The 19,735-nt window shown below is 49.8% G+C and overlaps 1 protein-coding gene across 1 annotated transcript in view; it reads left to right on the top strand.

The window, feature by feature from the left end:
* The first annotated feature begins 3,118 nt into the window (after positions 1-3,118).
* Positions 3,119-19,735, top strand: part of LOC144941067 (SWI/SNF-related matrix-associated actin-dependent regulator of chromatin subfamily A member 4-like) — a 59,523-nt gene continuing 42,906 nt past the window's right edge. Inside the window, exons 1-7 of the mRNA XM_078867500.1 lie at positions 3,119-3,258; positions 8,984-9,294; positions 13,059-13,188; positions 14,227-14,391; positions 15,042-15,326; positions 16,869-16,973; positions 18,721-19,063. Of these exons, the coding sequence (XP_078723626.1) occupies positions 3,156-3,258; positions 8,984-9,294; positions 13,059-13,188; positions 14,227-14,391; positions 15,042-15,326; positions 16,869-16,973; positions 18,721-19,063 (1,442 nt within the window). The 5' untranslated portion in view covers positions 3,119-3,155. The remainder of the gene's footprint in view (positions 3,259-8,983; positions 9,295-13,058; positions 13,189-14,226; positions 14,392-15,041; positions 15,327-16,868; positions 16,974-18,720; positions 19,064-19,735) is intronic.

Genomic DNA, 19,735 nt, shown 5'->3' with positions numbered 1-19,735 from the left:
AGTTCAGCAGCATTGCTTTAATCAACCCTGCGCATGAGACACTGAATGTCGAAACCGGTCCAGAGTTGTGTTTTTGTTTGCTTGTGTCATCACCCAATCAATGCTTGTGAAATTGTGCATTCCTGAAGGCCGTGCAGGCTGATGGGGTGTGTCAAAAAAAATGTATTCGCCTCGTGTATGTGGAGGGACAGTATAGAGCAGGGGTCGGCAACCTGCGGCTCCGGAGCCGCATGCGGCTCTTTTGAACCTTGACCGCGGCTCCGGGGCGGATGCTAGCGAGGGGAGGAGACGCACTGTGACACCTGCTCTGGCGTTGCCGCTGCTGACAGGTCGCCGCTCCGCTCCACACTGCCCGCCCGGTGACAGGCAATAACGTTGCCGTTGCTTTGTCACATGTTTGGAAGAAGTAAAAACCTTCCTGGGCAGCAAAGAGCTCACCTTTGCTGAGCTGGAACAGCCAGAGTGGCTGGAAAAATTACATTTTATGGTAGACATGACAGCACATCTAAACACGCTAAATACAACCCTTCAGGGGAAAGGAGGCACAGCCCTGCACATGCTGGAGGAGGTTTTGGCATTCGAGCGCAAGTTGACAGTGTTTGTCAAAGATTTACAGAGAGGTACACTGTCTCACTTTTCCTCTTTGAGAGAGTTCAAACAAAGTCATGATACGATAAATTTGGAATATTTCAAGTCTGCAATCACCACAATGCAAAGTTCGTTTGGGAAACGATTATGTGAGTTCAGAGAGGAAAAAACGACATTATCCTTCCCTGTCACTCCCCTGGCGATCGATCCATCCCTATTGAATATGACTGCATTTGCAGGTGTAAGTCAACCTGATCTTGAGATGGAACTGGCCGATATAGCCGACAAAGATATATGGGTGTCCAAGTTCAAATGCTTGACCGCTACTCTTGAGGATGTTGCCCGTCAGAAGGCCATTCTGGCTCAGAATCATAAATGGAGTGATATTGAAAACCTTCCCAAACAGGACAAACTTGTATTCGAAACATGGAATGCCATCCCCAACACTTATATAAACATGAAAAAGTATGCATTTGGAGTCCTGTCGATCTTCGGCTCCACATATGTATGTGAGCAGGTCTTCTCCAACATGAACTATATTAAAAACAAACATCGATCACGCCTCACAGATGACAGCTTGCAAGCCTGTGTGAAAATGAAGGTGACGTCTTACAGCCCTGATGTGCAGACACTGTGCACTGAGGTTCAGGAGCAAAAATCCCATTAACCAGGTAATTTAGCTATTAATTTGCAAAAATATATTTTACATTGTTAAGTGAAAAAGTCATTTTTTTATTCAGATTGACAGCTGACTGCACGATCCTGTATATAGCAATAAGGTAAGAAACAATATATGCAGTGTTATATTTGTTTTAAATGTTGCAATGGTTTTGCGGCTCCCAGTTTATTTTTTCCTTCGGAAACGGGTCCAAGTGGCTCTTTATGTCTTAAAGGTTGCAGACCCCTGGTATAGAGGAAGGAGTCCGTATCCTCGCAGCGAGAGAGGGCTCTCCAACAATCTCTGCTGTGGTCGCGATTCGGTTGTGCGGTCACGGATGTGGTCTCGTTGGGAGTCTCCCACGCACGTGTCTGCGGCCGGTAGCTCTCGGGGGGGGGGGGGGGAACCCTGCAGCCTCAGCAGCTATGGGCGCTCTCGTGGGATTTCACGGCCTGCCGGAGAATCAGAGGGCCTACAGGGTCATCGCTCAAGTTCGCGCACGTGCTTGTTGAACTTATTTCTATAGGGGGGCCCTCATGGGACCCCAGCGCCTCTCAGCGGACTGGTCGCATCTCAAGATCTCAGATATCTGAAGCGGTCCTGTTAATGCCATCTCTCATGATCATCCTGTCGGTATGGCAGGTTAAAGTTTCGAGTCCGTCAGGGGGGGGGGGGCGATTCGGGGTATTGTGGAACCACGAGCACTGTTGTACTCTACTTTTATGCTCCCTCCGCGGGGCCACCCAGGCGGCAACTGTGGGGGCATCACACACGACGGCCTCCTCGCAACAGGACCTGGGCTGCTTTGGCTCGCGTTGGCTTTCTGTCCCCGAGGGGCGACGATTGTGAGGGCCGTGGTCTCTGGGAGAGGCCGTCGACACCGTGCTGGATGTCGAGTCTGTTGAACTTCTTTCGCACCGCACGTAGCCAACCGCGACAATCGGAGGTGCGGGGACACCCGTCATCTGGCGAATGCACCTCGGCGTTTCTCAACCCCTCCACGCCGTCGACGGCCCACATTGACCAAGGTGGTGAAGTGTGGCTCAGACAGCCACGTGAAGACCCCTCGCCTCCATCCACATCCAGCAGTGGACTATTGACCACGGCGTGGGGGGGGGAACTCGCCCTCATTGGACGATGAGGTAACCGCGGACCAATCACGACGCGCGCTCTCACCCGGCTCGCGCTCTCACTTCAACCAATCGGAGCAGCGGGGGGGGGGCTCTGGGCCCCGGTGAAGCCCCCTCCCCCATACAGCGTTGTCTTGCTCCCCCCTCTCCCCTCCGTTGTATTCCCCACCGCGCATCGGCGGCGTGCGCCGCGGCGAGCCAATGGCGCGCGGCCTCTGGGGCGAGCGCTCGAGAGCGCGGGCCAATGGGGAGGGCGCGCGCGCGCATCCGCTGTGTGGAATGTGATCGGCGCGGCCTTGCCGCGTTGCCGCAGTGACGCCGCGTCCCTGCCCGGCGCCGCCATTTGGCTTTGTTAGCGGAGACCCCGGGGAGAAGCGGCGAGGCAGAGAGAGACGCACGCCGCACACACAACGCGCACGCCGCGACGGGAGATCGAAGGCCAGGAGCGAGGGAGGCGACACGGCGCGGGGACGGGGAGACGCAAGGTACCGCTGAGCTGACGCGGGGATATGCAGCGTGTGGGGGTGGGGGGGTCACGCCGGGAGAACACCGCGGGTTTAGGCGGTGGGAGACGCCGGGAGAAGGGAGAGGAGGACCGAGAGGTCGGGGCAGGGAGACAACGTCGCGCTCGGAGGCACGCGATGGGGGGGAGAGGCAGGGTGGACAGGCGGTGAGACGCGGGGATGAGAAGACCCGAGGACGGTGGTGTTGGGGGTTAAGCATGAAGGGAACGAGAGACGAGGGAGGCATGGCGATCGCGAGACAAAAGGCGGCGCCGCATGGAGACACGGGACCGTGAGAGAAGCGAGGACAGCGGGACGGGGAGATGCGAGCTCGGGGTGCAGGGGAACGACAAGAGACGCGGAGAACGCGAGGCGCTCGGTAGGCGGTGGAGGCGGTGCGGGGCCCCCGTGCGGTGATCCTCACGCACCGGCAGAGACGATCGCTCTTAGCGACCCACGGGGGGGCAGCAGCACTCTGCCTTTGTCTCCTCGGTGCGAATGTTTGCAAACTGCATCGGCCAAATAACCATTTGGTGCCGATTCTATCCAGGGGCGGTTCATCACCGGCGAGGGACAGAATCGCTGCGCCACCGCTCCCCACTCAACACGCCGTCCCATTCATTCAGACTCGCGCCTCGCCTCCCCATCACGAACTCTCCTCACTCGCTCGGGCACGTTGCCATTCACACAATCGCTCCGTCACTCGCTCTGTCACTCGCTCATTATCGACGACAGCAGCTGCACATTTGCCACCAAGTGGCAGTGACGTCACCGAGGCGCTTGTGCCAGGCTAGGTGCACCAAGGAGGCCACGTGGAGTGTCGAATGCTCGCTGCTGACATGAGGTCACGGGACAGACCCGGGTGCTATGGGTTGACTGACTGAGATGACTGGCACTACCTGTGGTCCTCCGTGTGACACTTCGCTGCGTTTTATCCGCCCTGGCGCTCCGCCCGTCGTTGTTGTGAGCGTCGTATCTCTGCCCTCCCCGCTTTTGTTGGAGGGGCGACTGCCTCCTACTGCCCAGGAGCCTCCTCCACGGTCGATCTTGGTACCACGGGTACCAGCCATCGCCACGTCCACTCACTCGGTGCACGTACCGCGTCAGCCGTCTCCTCTAGCCCGTGCCACTCAGACACTCAGCCCACTCAGGCACACATTCACTCACAGTCTCACATCAGCCCCATCTCCTTACCAGCCCGTGCCATTCACTCGCAAACACTCACACACTCACACTTTCACAACAGTCCATCTCTTCTCTAGCCCGTTTCTGTGCTCTTTTAGCCCCCCCCTCTATCCGGCCAAACAGAAGGCGCTTGGGGCATGCGGTGGTTGTTGGGTCTTGTCGGCTGTGTCCAGATCTCCCGCTGACGATCTCGCACTCCCTCACGAGGTCACACGCTGGGGATGCTATTGTCTAATCCGCCTTCACCCAGTAAACACAGACACAATAGACGCAGAGTAGACGAATGAGTCTCCACAAAATTAAACTAGAGAAAAGTTAAATGGCCATCGTTCCACTGAGACAAGCACTAATCGGGCCAGGCTACTGCTGCTGCTCAGCGGTAGAGCGAGCGGGGAATGCTGAGAGGTTCAAATCCTGGTTGGGGGGAGTTGGGGTGCTTGGGGCGTCTCAGCCCATTAACATCATTGCGTCCGGAGTCAATGACATGAGCACCACTGTCTAGGGAAGTCAACAGAGATTGCCCCGTTTGTGAGTGAGTCCCTGCCGCGTTTGTTAATGAGTCCCTGCCGTAGTAATGTGGAACTTCCACCAATCGCTCTGTGCAAGGCTTCTAAGCGGGAGATGGCCACGGATGCTGCAACAATTCCCATTTCAGCAGGGAGTCGATTAACTCAGAGGTTCAGTTAACTCAGAGGTTCAGTCATGGAGCTCTCCTGGACGGAGACGTTGGTTGTTTGAGCTCATTGTGAAGATCTGATCACATGGCTTTATTTTTAACACCGTTACCGAGCACAGGGCCCCAAAGGGCCAACACGTCAAGCAGCCAGCAACAAACAGCAACTTCAAAGTTTACGAGTGGCATATTTCTTTGAATCGAGCAAGTTTATTATTATGAATGTTTTGGAAATGAGGCGATGGGAGAGAATTTCAGAGTTGAGCAGTGCACGGTAAAAAGCATGAAGAGAAATGTGATCTGCAGTGTGGTGAGTGAGTGGGTGAGGGAGTCTGTAAGTGTTGTGATCTGCAGTGTGGTGGTTGTACAGTGGGGATGAAACAAAAGAGTGTGGTGGAACCCAGGGCCGGATCATGGTCCCGTGAGGCCCCTGGGCACATTTCTTTTGGAGCCCCCCCCCAGATTTTCTATATTGGTGTCTTTCTTGCCTTCCTCCTCGCAAAATCATCCACTAGATCGTCAAAATCTAGCTGTCTGACAAGGTCTGACTCTATTGACTTGAGTTGCAATGAGCTGAGACGTGTTTGGCAACATGCTACTCCGCAGCTTATTTTTTATTTTGCCTAAAAGGGAAAATGTCCGCTCACCCTGGCAGTTTGTCACTGGCAAAGTTTGACAAATCCTAAGTGCCACGAAAATATTGGGGAACACTGCAGATTAAGTGCCTGCAACGTCTCAAGCAATTTAGTTGGGCAGTTCTCACTCTCAGTCAGACATGAAATACTTGAATTAGATGAGTTCGTTGGCAAAGTTCATGTCCAGGTCTGATGGATATGCAGCAGAGAGTGCATTTACCTTTTACACTATGACATCACTGTTAGACACCTGATCTGACATAAACAGAACTCCAAAGAGACTGGTCAAACACTTGTAAGCGTCCAAGCGATATTCAAGGCATGCCACTAGCTTATCAATGACCACATAAAATGTTTCTATTTTCAACTTCTCCCTCCCCTCAAGTGTCACACCTGGCTCTGAGCTCTCATCTGCAAATGTTTTGCGTTTCTTCTTTCGCTGAAGATCGTGCTCATATGACTGAGAGACACCTGTCACATTTAAGGCTGCCCTTCCAAAAGCCTCAAACTGTCTCGCCACAAAACCCGTTAACGAAGATAAAAGCTGTGCTGCTACAGAGATGTGAATGTCACGTTTCTGTAGATGCATGCTTGTAGTGTGGAACCGGTCAAGTATGACATCCCAGAAATGTGCCATGAACATCATCTCTAAGGTGTCCAATTTAGCACATAGTCCAGCGGCCTCAATTCGAGTATCTTTTTTTATCATTATCATCATTGCACATACCACCGAAGGCCTCTCTAATGTGGGTGTAATTTCTCCACAGTACCTTGGTTGACTCTGCCCGAGCACTCCACCGAGTACTGGACAGCGATTTTAATGTCAGTCTGACATCTGTCTTCCGAAAGACTTTCCTCCATCTGTGTGTGGATGAAGAGCAAAATGTGTACAGTGACTGCAACATGTTAAAAAACTCGTCAGCCTCTGGGCTACTGCCGTCTAAGGTGTTAACACCAACTAAGTTAAGTGAATGCGCTGCGTAAGGCACATACTCTATCAGAGGGTTTTTTGTTTCAGGTGGGCCTGTAGCCTATTGTATTTTCCTGACATGTTGCTTGCATTTTCATATGACTGATCTCTACAGTTTGAGAGGTCCAACCCAAGGCCCTCCACCATCAGAGTTACAGTCTCTTAAACTTTTACCAGTGTGGCTCTCAATTGGCTCAAAGCCCAGGAATCGCTCCACCATCTTCCCGCTGCTGTTAACAAACCGGAATATGAACGTCAATTGGTCCACATGTGACAGGTCTGGGGTGGAGTCAACAATTATTGAAAAATATTTGGCATCCCGAATCTCATCTGCTATTGTTTGGTCAGTTGTCTGACCCATTAGCTCAATGAGTTATTCACATATTGTCGATGACAAATAGGACACTGTCCGTCTTGATTTTCTGCCAAACTATTGAATAAGTTCAGATAAGAATGGGTCAAATTGTGACAGCAATTCAAGGATGCCAAGGAAATTACTGTTATGGGTTGACCCAAACCGTTCATCATCTCCCCTAAACGCAAGTCCTCTTTCACCCAATAACTTTATCACTGCTACAACTCTTTTCAAAATGTCCCTCCAGTATTTACATTCCCCATCAGGTTGCTACATGAGATCTGCATCTATAGCACTGCCCTTTGTCAGCTGGTGCAAGGCAAGCGTGCATGATCTGTGTTCTGCAACTCTTTTCATGTTCCCCTATTCTTTCAGAGTGCTTCCAGTCACTAAACCCCTGACTAAAGCCACCGAGCTTGCTGGATAACAGTTTGCAGGCAAAACAGTGCACATAATTTGTTGAGGGTGAGTACAGTAGCCACTGTCTAAGAACCTTCTGCCCATTTGGCAATTTCTAGTTCAGAAGTTAATTGTTGGAACTTCTAGTCTTTCCACCAAGCGCTCTATCTCGGATTGAAGCTGGGTATTTTTCACTGCGGTTTTGGATGTGGACTGCTCCTCTTTCAATAAGCACTGACTTCACAATGTCACTGGAAGTGCTTTGCCATAATGCAGGGTCAGTGACCTCATAGCACCAGGAATGGCTTGGTTGCTGATTTGATTCTTATGAACTGCCCAACTGCTCCTGAGGTGGAAATGATGGTTCTTGTATACCATTAGCTGTTGAGGGTTCGCCTTCAAAGGATGGCTCTGGGGGAGTGACAACATTACTGGAAACTGAACTAGTGCTAGTTCCTTCCTCACAGCTGACAATAGTGCTGCTGTCATCATTATTACTACTCAAGGGTTTTTTGAAAGAAGTTGGCAATGAGTGGAACACTTTGAAGCAAAACTGCCTCTCTTGCCTCTTCTTTTTTGGCTTTCCTTTTGGAAGCACCACTATTGCAACGTTTGTGGTCCATATTTCAGAACTAGTATGCTATTTATATGAATATATTGATAGCATATCTCAATACTTATTAAATAATAATTGAATGAACATATATTAATAATGACAACACCCTTCAGATACTTTTGTTGGAAAATACAATCAAGTGGTAGTATTTTATAGTCTACTTGTACCTAGAGGCAGCTTTGAGTAGATAAAAGAAAAACATAGAAAAGCACAAAAAAGAAAATAACCCTAACCCTGAGAATAGATTTTCCCCTTTTTTCTGGCAACACAGGTGTTAAGATGATTAAACACCAAACTGAAGCATTTTACAAGGAATCATGTCTGCATTAACCACAATACTTGTGGTCAGAATGCAAAAAACATACTCTTGATAAAAAATGCATTGTCTTTGAAACTGATTGGTCCAAAGACAAAGCTTGCCATAATGACGCCCTTCAAACTGTCCTGTTATGCAGAATGTACTGACTTGTTGGTGAATATTGTATCATGTCACAGCATATTGTAGTGTGACAACCAGTGGCTTAGTTGTACAGAAGCACTATACTCTCCGAGACGCTCTCGTTTTAAGCATGCACTGTACGTACCAAGGGGCCCCAGGTGTTACGCGTGTGCACCGAGAGGCCTGGGGGCCCTAGTGGTCAGCTCACGCTTTAAGCACCGAGGGGCCTCACATTGTAAGCGCTGCGGGGCCCGGGGTCCTAGTGGTCAGCTTACTCTTTAAATGCCAAGGGGCCTGGGGGCCCTCACATTGTAAGCGCCGAGGGGTCTGGGGGGCAGTAGTGGTCAACTCACATTTTAAACACCAAGGGGTCTGGGGGATCCTCACATTGTAAGCACTGAGGGGTCCTAGTGGTGAGCTCACGCTATAAGCACCCAGGGGCCTAATGGTCAGCTTGCACTGTGCGTGCTGGGGGCCCTGGCGTTCAACTTTCTTCGGAAGTCTTGGGCCATGCCACTGCGTGCGGCCTGAAGCTTGGAGGCCCCCTGGCAGTCCGAGGCCCCGAGGCACTGGCCCCACTGGCCCGGTCCATAATCCAGTATTGGTGGAACCGAATCCTCAACTTTGGAGGTGTAATCATCGAGTTAAGTTCACGGGAACAATCACTATGGTAGTATTAGTGATAAAAGAGTGATTGAGAAGCGATTGACAGGCAGTGAGTGAGTGACTGGAATAAATGAATGAGTGCAGGATCATCAATCATGCTGACTGCTGCTTTACACTGAACTGCTGTTCTCGGTGCTGTGACTGACCGGCACTGTGTTCTTTGCAGGTCTTGTCTCGGCCCAGCGACAGGAGGCCATGTCAGGCGAGCAGGGCGGCGTGCCGTCCGGCGTGGGAGGATCGACGGTGCCCAATCCCGGGCCTTCTCACAGCCCCATGATGGGCCCCAGCCCGGGTCCCGGGCCCTCCCCGGGGGGCGGGTCCTCGCACGGCCTCATGGGCATGAGCCCGGGCCCGGCGCCGCCCCCGCACCCGCTCCCTCCCGGGGCGCACTCGGGCCACGCTCACGGAGGAGGGCACTATATGCACCCTGGGGTGCCAGGTCCCTTCCCGCATGACAACATCCACGCCCTACACAAGGTGAGCGTCACGACGACGCGTCTGGCTGCGGCCGTGCCGGCCCGATCGGCAGCACACACTTTCACGTTCATCCCCGTCTGTTTGCATGCTCCGGAGTTCCCAGTGTCTCTCGGGATGCCTGGGCTCTATTTTCCAGAAACTTCCTTTTGGGCTGCTTCGCCTCCAGCTCTGATCCCCACAGTAATTGGGGCGAGATGTTAACTCCCTCGCCTGGTATGCAGGAGGTCGTGGGTTCAATTCCAACCCTGACGTCTGTATATTTAGAGTTTGCATGTCTCTCTCCCCATGGTCTCGTGGATTTTTTTGACTGTTATACATTTATTCTAGATTTGAAGCTTTCGTGACTGCAAGGATTCATACTCTTAGTTCTTTCGGTAAAGTCACGTAGGTAAAAAATGAAATTAAACAATAAAACGTCGTGATTTTTATTGTTTTATTTTTATTAATTTTAATTTCATTTTTTACCTACGTGCCTTTACCGAAAGAACTAAGAGTATGTTATACATTTCCACATGATAAGTCGTTGGGTTATCATTTGTAGCCAGGTCGCTTCTGTAAAAGAGAAGAAGAGCTCAGAGGGCCACACACTTTTATTTCCACTGAAAAGTAGAAAATGTATTATTTTCACCCCAGAAATTCATACAACTTCATGTGCTGGGTGGCTTGCATTAAGGAAATTAAACATATCAAAAGGAAGCCACCCACTTTTATTCAGTACATACAATTTAATTAATTTCTGGGGTGAAACTAATTATTTTTTTACTTTTGAATGTAAATAAAAGTATGTGCATCAAACAACTATTTTATTAACCATTTTTTTGTTACCGTGAAAACTATTTTAACTATTTAACCGCTACGGAGAGTACATGCACACTCCACATATGCAAGCGTGAGGGTCAGCATCGAGCCCATGGCCTCCTGTATACAAGGCGAGGAAGTTAACATCTCATAGAGGGTGCCACGGTGGCGAGATGTTATGAACAAATCACCCGGACTTGGAACGTTCCCTCTCTGGTCGGACTTCGAAAGCCAAGCAAATATGAGCTTGGACAGTGCCTGGATGGGTGCCCACCATGCACAAACAGGTTGGCATAGGGCTGCGGGCCCTTTACTAATCTGCACTGACCAGCCGGGGCGAAGTATGGTCAAATGGCCTCCACGACCAACAGGGCGTGGAGAGGCCCTCATCCAGCAGTGGATTGACAAGAGGTGTATATGCTCCTGCAGGCATTGTGTGGCACTCATCTCCACCAGTGGAAATTCCAGATTCCCATGGCAGGGACCATCTTTAAGAAGCACTGACGACTTCGCACAAAGTGGTATCTATTTTATGACCTTGTAGAGATGACAACGATGGCTTGCCTATGTGAACCCTTGACCCTACAATAAATGAAAGCATACATATTGCTATACAACAATAAATGTAATGAAAGTTAATAGCACGCAGCCCGAAGAACGGCTATTGCAATGAGAATAACGATCACCCCGATTGCAAAGTAGTGAATTACAATTAGAACAACACGATACGTATAACACGTTGAAATTGTCGTTATTTGCGAACATTGAGTACTGTACTCTATGAAAGACGGTAAAACATTGAGACTGCAATGTTATAACAATGCGTCCATATGCACAACGGTGCATATCGCTACACAGTTTCCAAGATTTAGCACATTAACTTAAAGCACTTATATCAACAATCATAATAAGAACATTTTGGCAATCAAAATAGGCATAGCATTACGGCACTTAATTCTAAATCATGATCACGGCTCTCACCTGCTCGCTCAACTTGAGCATAACCATGTTGCACTCGCGCATCGGAACGGACGTGACAAAGCAAACGATAATGCGATTTATTAAGATTATAACTCATTATTTTAACAATAACAATAGTCATTATTGCAGTAGTAATTATTATCGTAATTGTTGATCTCGCACAAAGGGTACCACAACGGCCGCTCTAGCGCCATGATGAGTGGCGATGTAAGCGCGCCTTGCATTGGTCAGAGGCTCCCCAAAATCAGCCGCTCTGATTGGATAAGACGTTTACCCGCATTTGTGGGGCACAACCATTCTTGATTTGAAATGGGGGGGACAGAATATACAAGTATTGCTTATTCACAGGAAGTAAAAAACACATAGGCGCAGGATCGGCGGGAACTGGACCGTTTTTTTATGAATTCTTGAATTGTCACGCGAGATGAGTCGGTGTAGAAAATATCAGCTCGTTATTAAGCGTCAAAGATTTGAAAGAATAAAAACAGACAACAAGGCAAGTTCAATAAAAGTGTGTAATTCGTTTTCATAGTTTAATACAGATTTCACTTCCTCAAAACATCCTGTTCCATACACACTATACTACGCTGTTGTGAAGCGAGGCGATTCAGTAACATCACTGATATGCCATCAATTTCCATGAGGCTCACCTCTGGGTAATGCTAATACTTATCACCCCTGGGTAACGATATATTACCCCTGGTAATGTTTAATACTTATCACCCCTGGGTACCAGTATACAGCAAGTCCTCGCTTAACGTGGGAGTTTGCGCTCCTGAAATTTCCCGCGTAAAGAGAATTTGCATTAAGCGGGGAATCGTTTTCCTATAAGGAATAATAAGGTGGGGATGCCGTTCCAGCCCGTAATTTTTTTATTGTTATTATTTGACACTCCAGTACATTGTTGAACATGTTTAGTTTTAAATAGCTTTGGTTTATATAATGTTTATATACATATACTACGTGTGACAGTCATTTACTTAAATATAAAGTGTGGATATGGCGAGGAGTGTGAACATGCGTTAAACGGTGATTTACTGTGTACGTACCACCCATGGGTAACGGTTTACGTACCACCCCTGTGTAACGGTATGCATAACATCCCTGGGTAATGGTATACATATCCCTGGGTAACGATATATATGTGTTTTCTCTGGGTAACGGTATGCGTGTCATCACAGACATTTTGACATTTACTAAACCCTGACACTACTTCCCATGTGTGACAACCAATTCACTGCTTTTTCTTGAACAAAATTGAGTGTCATTTGTGATAAATGTTTCTTAACGTTGTGCTGTCTTCTAAACTGTCCGTGATTATTTGTATATTTGCATGTTCCTGTTTGAGAGGAGCACAAACCTTAATATATAGAGGAATGCAGAGCTTGGGCAATTGTTGACACCAGCTCACCATGTGGCTGCCTTCCCACTAATCTGTGGTTCCTGCTCGTGCCTCCGAGTCATTGTCTCTCTTGGAGAGTGAGTGAATACTGTGCGGCGGCGGGCGCGTTATGAGTTGACATCACAGTCCGTTCTCCTTTAACGCAGTGGTAGTTGTTGCGTTTCTCAAGATCACCGCGTTATGGAAACATCGCGTTATAATAAATCATCTTTAATAGAGGGCAAAGCACAGTCCGCGTTAACACATAAGATGCATACACAGCATCTAGAAGCATCCAGCAGCATCCCACCTCCTGCGATGCTACGCAGAGGCAGCCGTTCGACCGCTTATTCCTGCTCGCGCAATGTACTTCCGCTCACTCGAACGCGTTATAGCCAATTCACATCCGCGTTATGAAGAAAATGTGTTTCCCAATACATTCATCACATGATATTCAATTGCGTTATGAAAACAACGCGCGGCGTTGTAGGAGAACGGACTGCATTAGGAGCCAATAGTATCGCAGGGCTCTCTTTTTACGCGAGACGGCGTCTCGGGCGAGATGATCACGAGGGGTGACGGTGACTGTGGACCGCGTGCGCAGACCGTGGAGTCCCTGCAGGAGAAGGGAGCGGGCGACGATGCTCGCTTTGGCCAACGGAAGCCCCTGGTTGTGATGAAGCCGGGCCACCCGGCCATGTTCCCTCCCAGCCCCATGGATCAGCACTCACAAGGTGCCCTCTCTCTCTCACTTCCCTTTGTGTAGGCCACATGTCCCAAAATGAAGGGATCATTCGTGGATTTTTTCCGGGAGCTGCGGTTTTATCCCACACACACACGTATAAACACTCATTCATGGAGGTGGACAAACATCACGATATAGGAGCATGGAGCAACAGCAATTTATGGTAGAGCCGGTTCTGTGTGGTTTCCCCCATGCCTCTGTGCAAACACCGGTGCGTGACAAATTCTACGTCGATGTTAAATTCACTCGTGAAAAGTCATAAGCCACCACCGATGAGGAGGAGGAGCATTCCCGGTGATAATTTTATTGATTACATTGGGACTTAGAAGTAATAATCTTGTGAGGTGGTGGAGGGTCAATGATGAGACTTTTGGCTTAAAACAAGCACCAAATTCCCTCACCCAAAAGACAATATACTTCTTGTTCACCGGCACTTTCCAGAAGGGCTGCTATTCCTACACCACGGCGTTTCCGCTCATATTCCTATACCACGGTGTTTCCGTAGAGGGGGGCTGCTGCAGGATGAATGGGGGTTTCTTATCTTGGCTTCTGCACGTTTACATTTCCACCACTGACTTTGTGTCAAATGACTTTCACTTGCATTCATTGCTCAAGTGAAAGGTTCAGAAGATACCACCGACACGTGCCAACTGAACTGAGGTGTACGCGGGGGTGTCCCCTTCCTGTGTGCATGGGGAGCGGTAATGCGCTATGACCCCGGCAACCTGAGTTCAATTCCCGCTCACGGGCCAACACCAGTGACGATGATTTGAACCGGTCCTGGGCCCTCCCCTAGGTCGACTCTGCTTCAAATGAGTATCTGATGCGGTGTGTAAACATCGCAAATGGGGAAACAAATGCGGCCAGGCGTGGTGCTGGCCACCCACCCCCTCGTGTGCCATGCTGGCCTGCATTGGTGCTCGCTAACAGCACTTTCCCCAATAGCCTGTTAAGGCTATAATGTGGGAGTGGGGATCTTTGTCTTTGCCTGTGTGCTGCTGCTGAACTTGTGCTCTGTGTCTCGCAGGTTACGCATCACCACACCCGTCCCCGCTGGGGGGCCCAGAGCATGCATCCAGTCCCATGTCGGGGGGAGGGCCCCCCACTTCATCCGTGCCCATGGCCTCGAACCCGAATGGCCCCCCTCCAAAGGGAGATGCCCAGGCTTCAGGACCCGCTGTGCCAAATGCAGGTTCGGACTTCACCAAGCGAACGTCGTTGTAGGCGCTTTCATTTTACGTTTGCCGAGCACAAGCCGGCCAAAGGGGTCCAAAACACCGAGAAAGGCCAGCAACAATAAATAAAGCACTGTCAGGGTTTTAATAGATGAGTGTAACGCTTTTCTCGAATTGAGAATGGTAATTATTCCAAGAGTTTGGGAAAATAGACGATGGAAGGAAATTCCAAGGTGGGAGCAGTGCGAGGAAAATTTAGTGGAAACACTGAAGTATTGTGACTTGCTGCCCAGTGATTGAACACCGTTTGGACGAGACCAAACTGTCTGGTCGACCTAGTTCTCAGCATGCGAGGAGGAACCGACGATTGAGGGATCACGGGAAAGATAGCCATGGCAGTAGCGATAGAAGAGTGATAATGAGGTGACCGATAGCCGGTAAACAAGTGACCGGAGTGGATCCGTGACTGCTAAATTATCACTCACCCCGACTGCTAAAGGTGATGGTATGGTGCTTCTTCACAGCACCCAAGTGCTTTGAAGAAATGTGTTGAATTTGTGGAGTTCGTCTGTGTGCAAGGCTGTGAATGCAGCAGCAATCGTCAAATCGTCTTTACGAGCACCGACGTACTTTCACCAATGCTGTCGGTGTTGCCTGTCGCCAACAGCGAACGGGGGGCCCGGCGCCCCCTCCCCGTTTAACCCGATGCAGCTGCAGCAGCTGCGGGCGCAGATCATGGCCTACAAGCTGCTGGCACGGGGGCAGCCGCTCCCCGAGGGACTGCAGATGGCGCTGCAGGGCAAGCGCCCCATGGGCGGCCTGGCGCCCCCACAGAACGCGCAGAGCCAGCCGCCCCCTCCCCAGCAGTCGGCCCAGCAGCCACCGCCCCTGGGCTCTCCTCCGCAGGGCCACCTGCAGCACCAGCCGCCGGCATTCGGGGGCCGTCCGCAAGGTTTGTCTGTCCGTCTGTGCGTCCGTCCGCCTTTTATCCCTTTAATTTTGATCAGTTACATTATTTTCGAAGCGCAGTTTCTGAGCGTAAGCCCACAGGCCCAAATCGTCACACGGCCGGCAACATACGGCACTCATCAAAGTTGTAATCGTCCAGAGGTGACGCGTTTCTTGAATTGTGTAAGGTTATTCTTTGGGTCTTTTGGTAAAGTCATGTAGATAGAACAATAAAATAATAAAAATGAAAATAAAGTGAATAAAAAATGATACAAATATCACGACATTCTGATCGCAACACAAGCAATCGTCATAATATTTTTATTATTTTATTGTTCTATAATAATAAAGTGAAGATTTGTGTAAGGTTGTTATGATAAAAGCTTTTGGAAAATGGACGATGAGGATGAGAGGGAATTCCAAAGTGGAGCAGTTCGAGGAGAAGAAGCAGAAAGAGCTGTATTGTGACCTGCAGTGTGGTGGGTGAAGTGGGTGAGTCGGTGAGGGAGTTAGTGAGTAGGATAGTAAATGAGTAGGTGTGCGTTGTTGTAAACTGCAGTGTGGTGGTTGGAATAGACAACACAAAACAGTCAGTCTGGTAGAAGTGAGTCCTGGTGGGGGAATCAACAAGTGAATTTCACAGGAACAGTAACCGTGTTAGTAGCAATAGAGGGACAGGGAGATGACTGGCTGCAGGTGAGTTAGCATGTGACTGGTGTCAATTCGTGACCACTGGATTATACGTGTCTGTGCTTGTGCATACGCTGCCTGCATAATCACAGTCCCTTTATTTGCACTCAGCGTATCTCTTGTGTGGTTAGTTGTGTTATTGCATGTCTGGGTGCTTGTGTTAACATGTATGTGGGTTTTGCATATTGTTCAGTCAACTACTGCGGCTATGTGTGTGAATACGTGTGTGTGTGTATGGCGTAGCGGTTAGTGCACTAGGCTACGAATCTGGTGTCCCAAGTTCGATTCCTGCTCACGGCCAACATCAGTAACAATTGTCTGAACCGGTCCTATGGCTTTCCTCGGTCTACCCAGTCTCAAATGAGTACCTGGTGTGGTGTGTTAACATCACCACTGGAGAGACAAAGATGGCCGGGCATGATGTTGGCCACCCACCCCCTCGTGTGCCGTGCCAGCCTTGATAGTTGCTCGCTAACAGCATTTGCCCCAAGAGTCTGTTCATGCTACACGGGGGATCTTTGTCTTTATATAGTTACTGGTGTGCGTGTACCTGTGCAGTGGTGGTACAGTGGTTAGCGCGCTGCTCTACAAATTTGAGTTCAATTCCCAGCCACCATTAACATCTGTGATGAGTAATATCAAATTACAGCCCTGAGACATTGGTTGATATTAAACATTCCTGTGGCAAGGGGTGAGTCTGTCCTAAAGATAACCACTGTTGACTTTCCTTATAAACTAGTACTAAATTAATCGACCCCTGAGAGATGATGGGCTGAGCCACGTGGCTCAGATAAAAAAAACACAATTGTACAATTGATTGTGTGTAACGTGTGTGTTTTGTGGCGACGTGAATTAGGGATGGGGGTGCCCCCTGTTCCGTCCGGGGCACCTGTGGGGGCTCTGCCGGGGATGCCGGCTCAGCAGCAACACCCCCCCAGCAACACCAAGCCCTGGCCTGATGGTAACGCCACACACCAGCATCAGCATCAATGGAAACGTACATTATTATTACGACTACAGTAGTCCCTTGGTTCAGAGTGACATTGGTTAGCGGTTTTTCGGTTAACGTTTCGTCTCCCACAGGACCCCCATGGTTTCGACGAACGTTAACATTTTGATTAACGGTATGTTTATGTTACGCATGCGGGCACCAATTTCGGCCAACCCGAGTGCTTGTAAGTGGGGCTGAGCCATGCCCTCAGCCAATCAGCGACGACCTTTAATGGCTTTGTTTATATTACGTTTTATGTATTTGCAGTGGAAACAGCTCTCTTGCAGACTCAATCGATGAACAGTTTTTTCGGTTAACAGTAGTTTTCGTGGAACGGACTAAAACGTTTACAGAGGGGACTACTGTCCTATGCTTGTTCACCCAGGAAAACCTCACCGAGGCTCGACTCTTCCAGGAGGGTCCTGATAAATTGCTAAGACGATAGCAATGGCGGTGCTGCCGTGGTATGATGTTAACTACCTTGCCGGGTACGCAGGAGTTCATTGGGTTCCATCCCGACCCTGACGCCTGTTTGTTTGGAGTTTGCATGTTTCTCTCTTTCCCCGTGATCGCGTGGATTTTTCTCCCGGTCCTCCGGTGTTTCCCTCCACATTTTGACAAGTGTGTTTAGAGTATTTGGCTGCTTTAAATTTCCATATGATAAGTCCCTTCGTTGAGCTATCATTTGTGACGAGGTCACATCTGAAAAAGAGGTGTTCTAGCACAGTGGGCCTTACCTGGTAAAATAGTTTAACGACTGCTGCTGTGTGTAATCCCAATTATGTAATGTGTGGTATTTTTTGTTTTCAAAACATTTTTTCCGTAAAGCCAGCACACAATTGCAGAGGAGTAGGCCAATGACGTCACAGGGTCTTTACTGTCCACTGTGAGTGAAGCAGACGGCCTTGCTGTATTTTATGGTTCATGCTCACTCTAGTATTAACCAGAGGAGCATGCTGGAGTCGAACCTCTGCAACAAATGGCGAACGTGCTACTACCTCAGGGCAGCTGCGTCATTGTTTACAATGACACCATTGTTGCATTTTGCAAATACCGGATTTCGCTTTTTAATAAAAAAAAAATGGAAAAATCCCGAGAGACGGAACATCTTGTTTAAAAGGGTATCCAGGGGGTCGATTCGCACACATGCATCGCAATCACATGATGACACGTACACACACAACCACGCATATACACACTCACAGATATACACGTGCACACTCACCCACACTAACCCACACCTATATCCACACCCATGCATATACACACACAGATATACGAATGTACACTCACCCACACACTCACCCACACGTAATTAAAGGTCTACACACACGCAATATACAAAGATACACATACATACACGTAATCACTCGCCCCCCTACACGTTCACTCACCCACACACTCACCCACACGTATACAAATACGCACACAATATGCAAAGATAATCATACACGCAATTGTTCATCCACCTACACAAACAAATACACATTCACCCATGCACCCAGACACATATACGCTCACCCATCCAAATATGCACATATAAACTCAGACACTCATAAAGCACACATAAAATACAGCAAAGCCGAGACTGGTGGCGTTGCATCATGCGTGTGTGGGAGATCCTTCCATGTTGAAGCGGCGACTCCGTGTCAGCGAGGGTGTTCCTGGTCGGCTTTTGTATTGGTCGTCATCGTCGTCGTTGTTATTGCTGTCTCAGGCCCACCCCAAAACGCGGCGGGAGTCCCCCAGAAAGTGGCGCCCCCACAGACGGGCACAAGCCGGCCGTCTCCAGCCCAGACCCCCGTGCCGGCACCGCACGCCGCCATCACGCCCGTGAGCGCTCCCACGGCCCCCGCGCACATGTCCGGCCCGCCGGGGCCTGGCGGTGGGGCCCAGCAAGGCCCGCCACTACCGCTGGGCCCCCAGGGGCCTGTGCCGCACCAGGGCGGCGGCGGAGGCGGTGGCGCCGCGCCGCTTCAGTCGAAGCAGACCAAGATGGTGCCGGTGCAGAAGCCTCGTGGCCTGGACCCCGTGGAGATCCTGCAGGAGAGAGAGTACAGGTGCCGCCTGCACTCGGGTCGTCGTTTTGCACTGCGCAAGGGGCTCTAACGTGGCCCAGCAGCTGTAGTGCGTTCGCCGATTGATGCGGAGATTCACGGTTCACATACTTATGTATGTATGTACGTACATTCTTTCGCACCATTACGTAGACAACCGTGGTAATCGGAGGTGCGGGGGAAAGACAACAAACTAGACACAAAAAGCAATTGTAAAGAAATTAGTTTTCAATCTAGATTAAAAAGTGCATAGCTCCAGTGGCTTCCTGATGCATACTGCGTGGTGTGCGAGCAAGCAAGCAATTGCAGGGCTGCACCTTTACATGTTAACTGAGAACTGAGAGGATAAATAATAAACCACGCCGTGACTTAGGCCTGCACCGTGTAGTTTGTACGTTCACTGTCCATCTGCGCATTCATTACGTTCCACTGGAATCGGTTACCCGATGCCGACTCTGAACTGGTAACCGATTACGAGAGCGGTTACCGGTTAACAATCCTCGTCCATATGCAGGCACATGCATGCACCAGCGTGGATGGGAATTGTGCCTGGGTTCATTCTCTTAAAGACCCAAGACCCACATGGCATCATGGCCAGAGCCAGTGATGCCACCGGTGGTGGTTGGTGGTCGGAAACGATGCGTAAGGTGGATCTCCTGGTTCCCAGTGCTCGTG

This window comes from Lampetra fluviatilis, chromosome 24 (assembly GCF_964198595.1).
Source record: "Lampetra fluviatilis chromosome 24, kcLamFluv1.1, whole genome shotgun sequence".
Taxonomy (NCBI): Eukaryota; Metazoa; Chordata; class Hyperoartia; order Petromyzontiformes; family Petromyzontidae; genus Lampetra; species Lampetra fluviatilis.
This window is presented reverse-complemented; position numbering and strand designations above follow the sequence as displayed.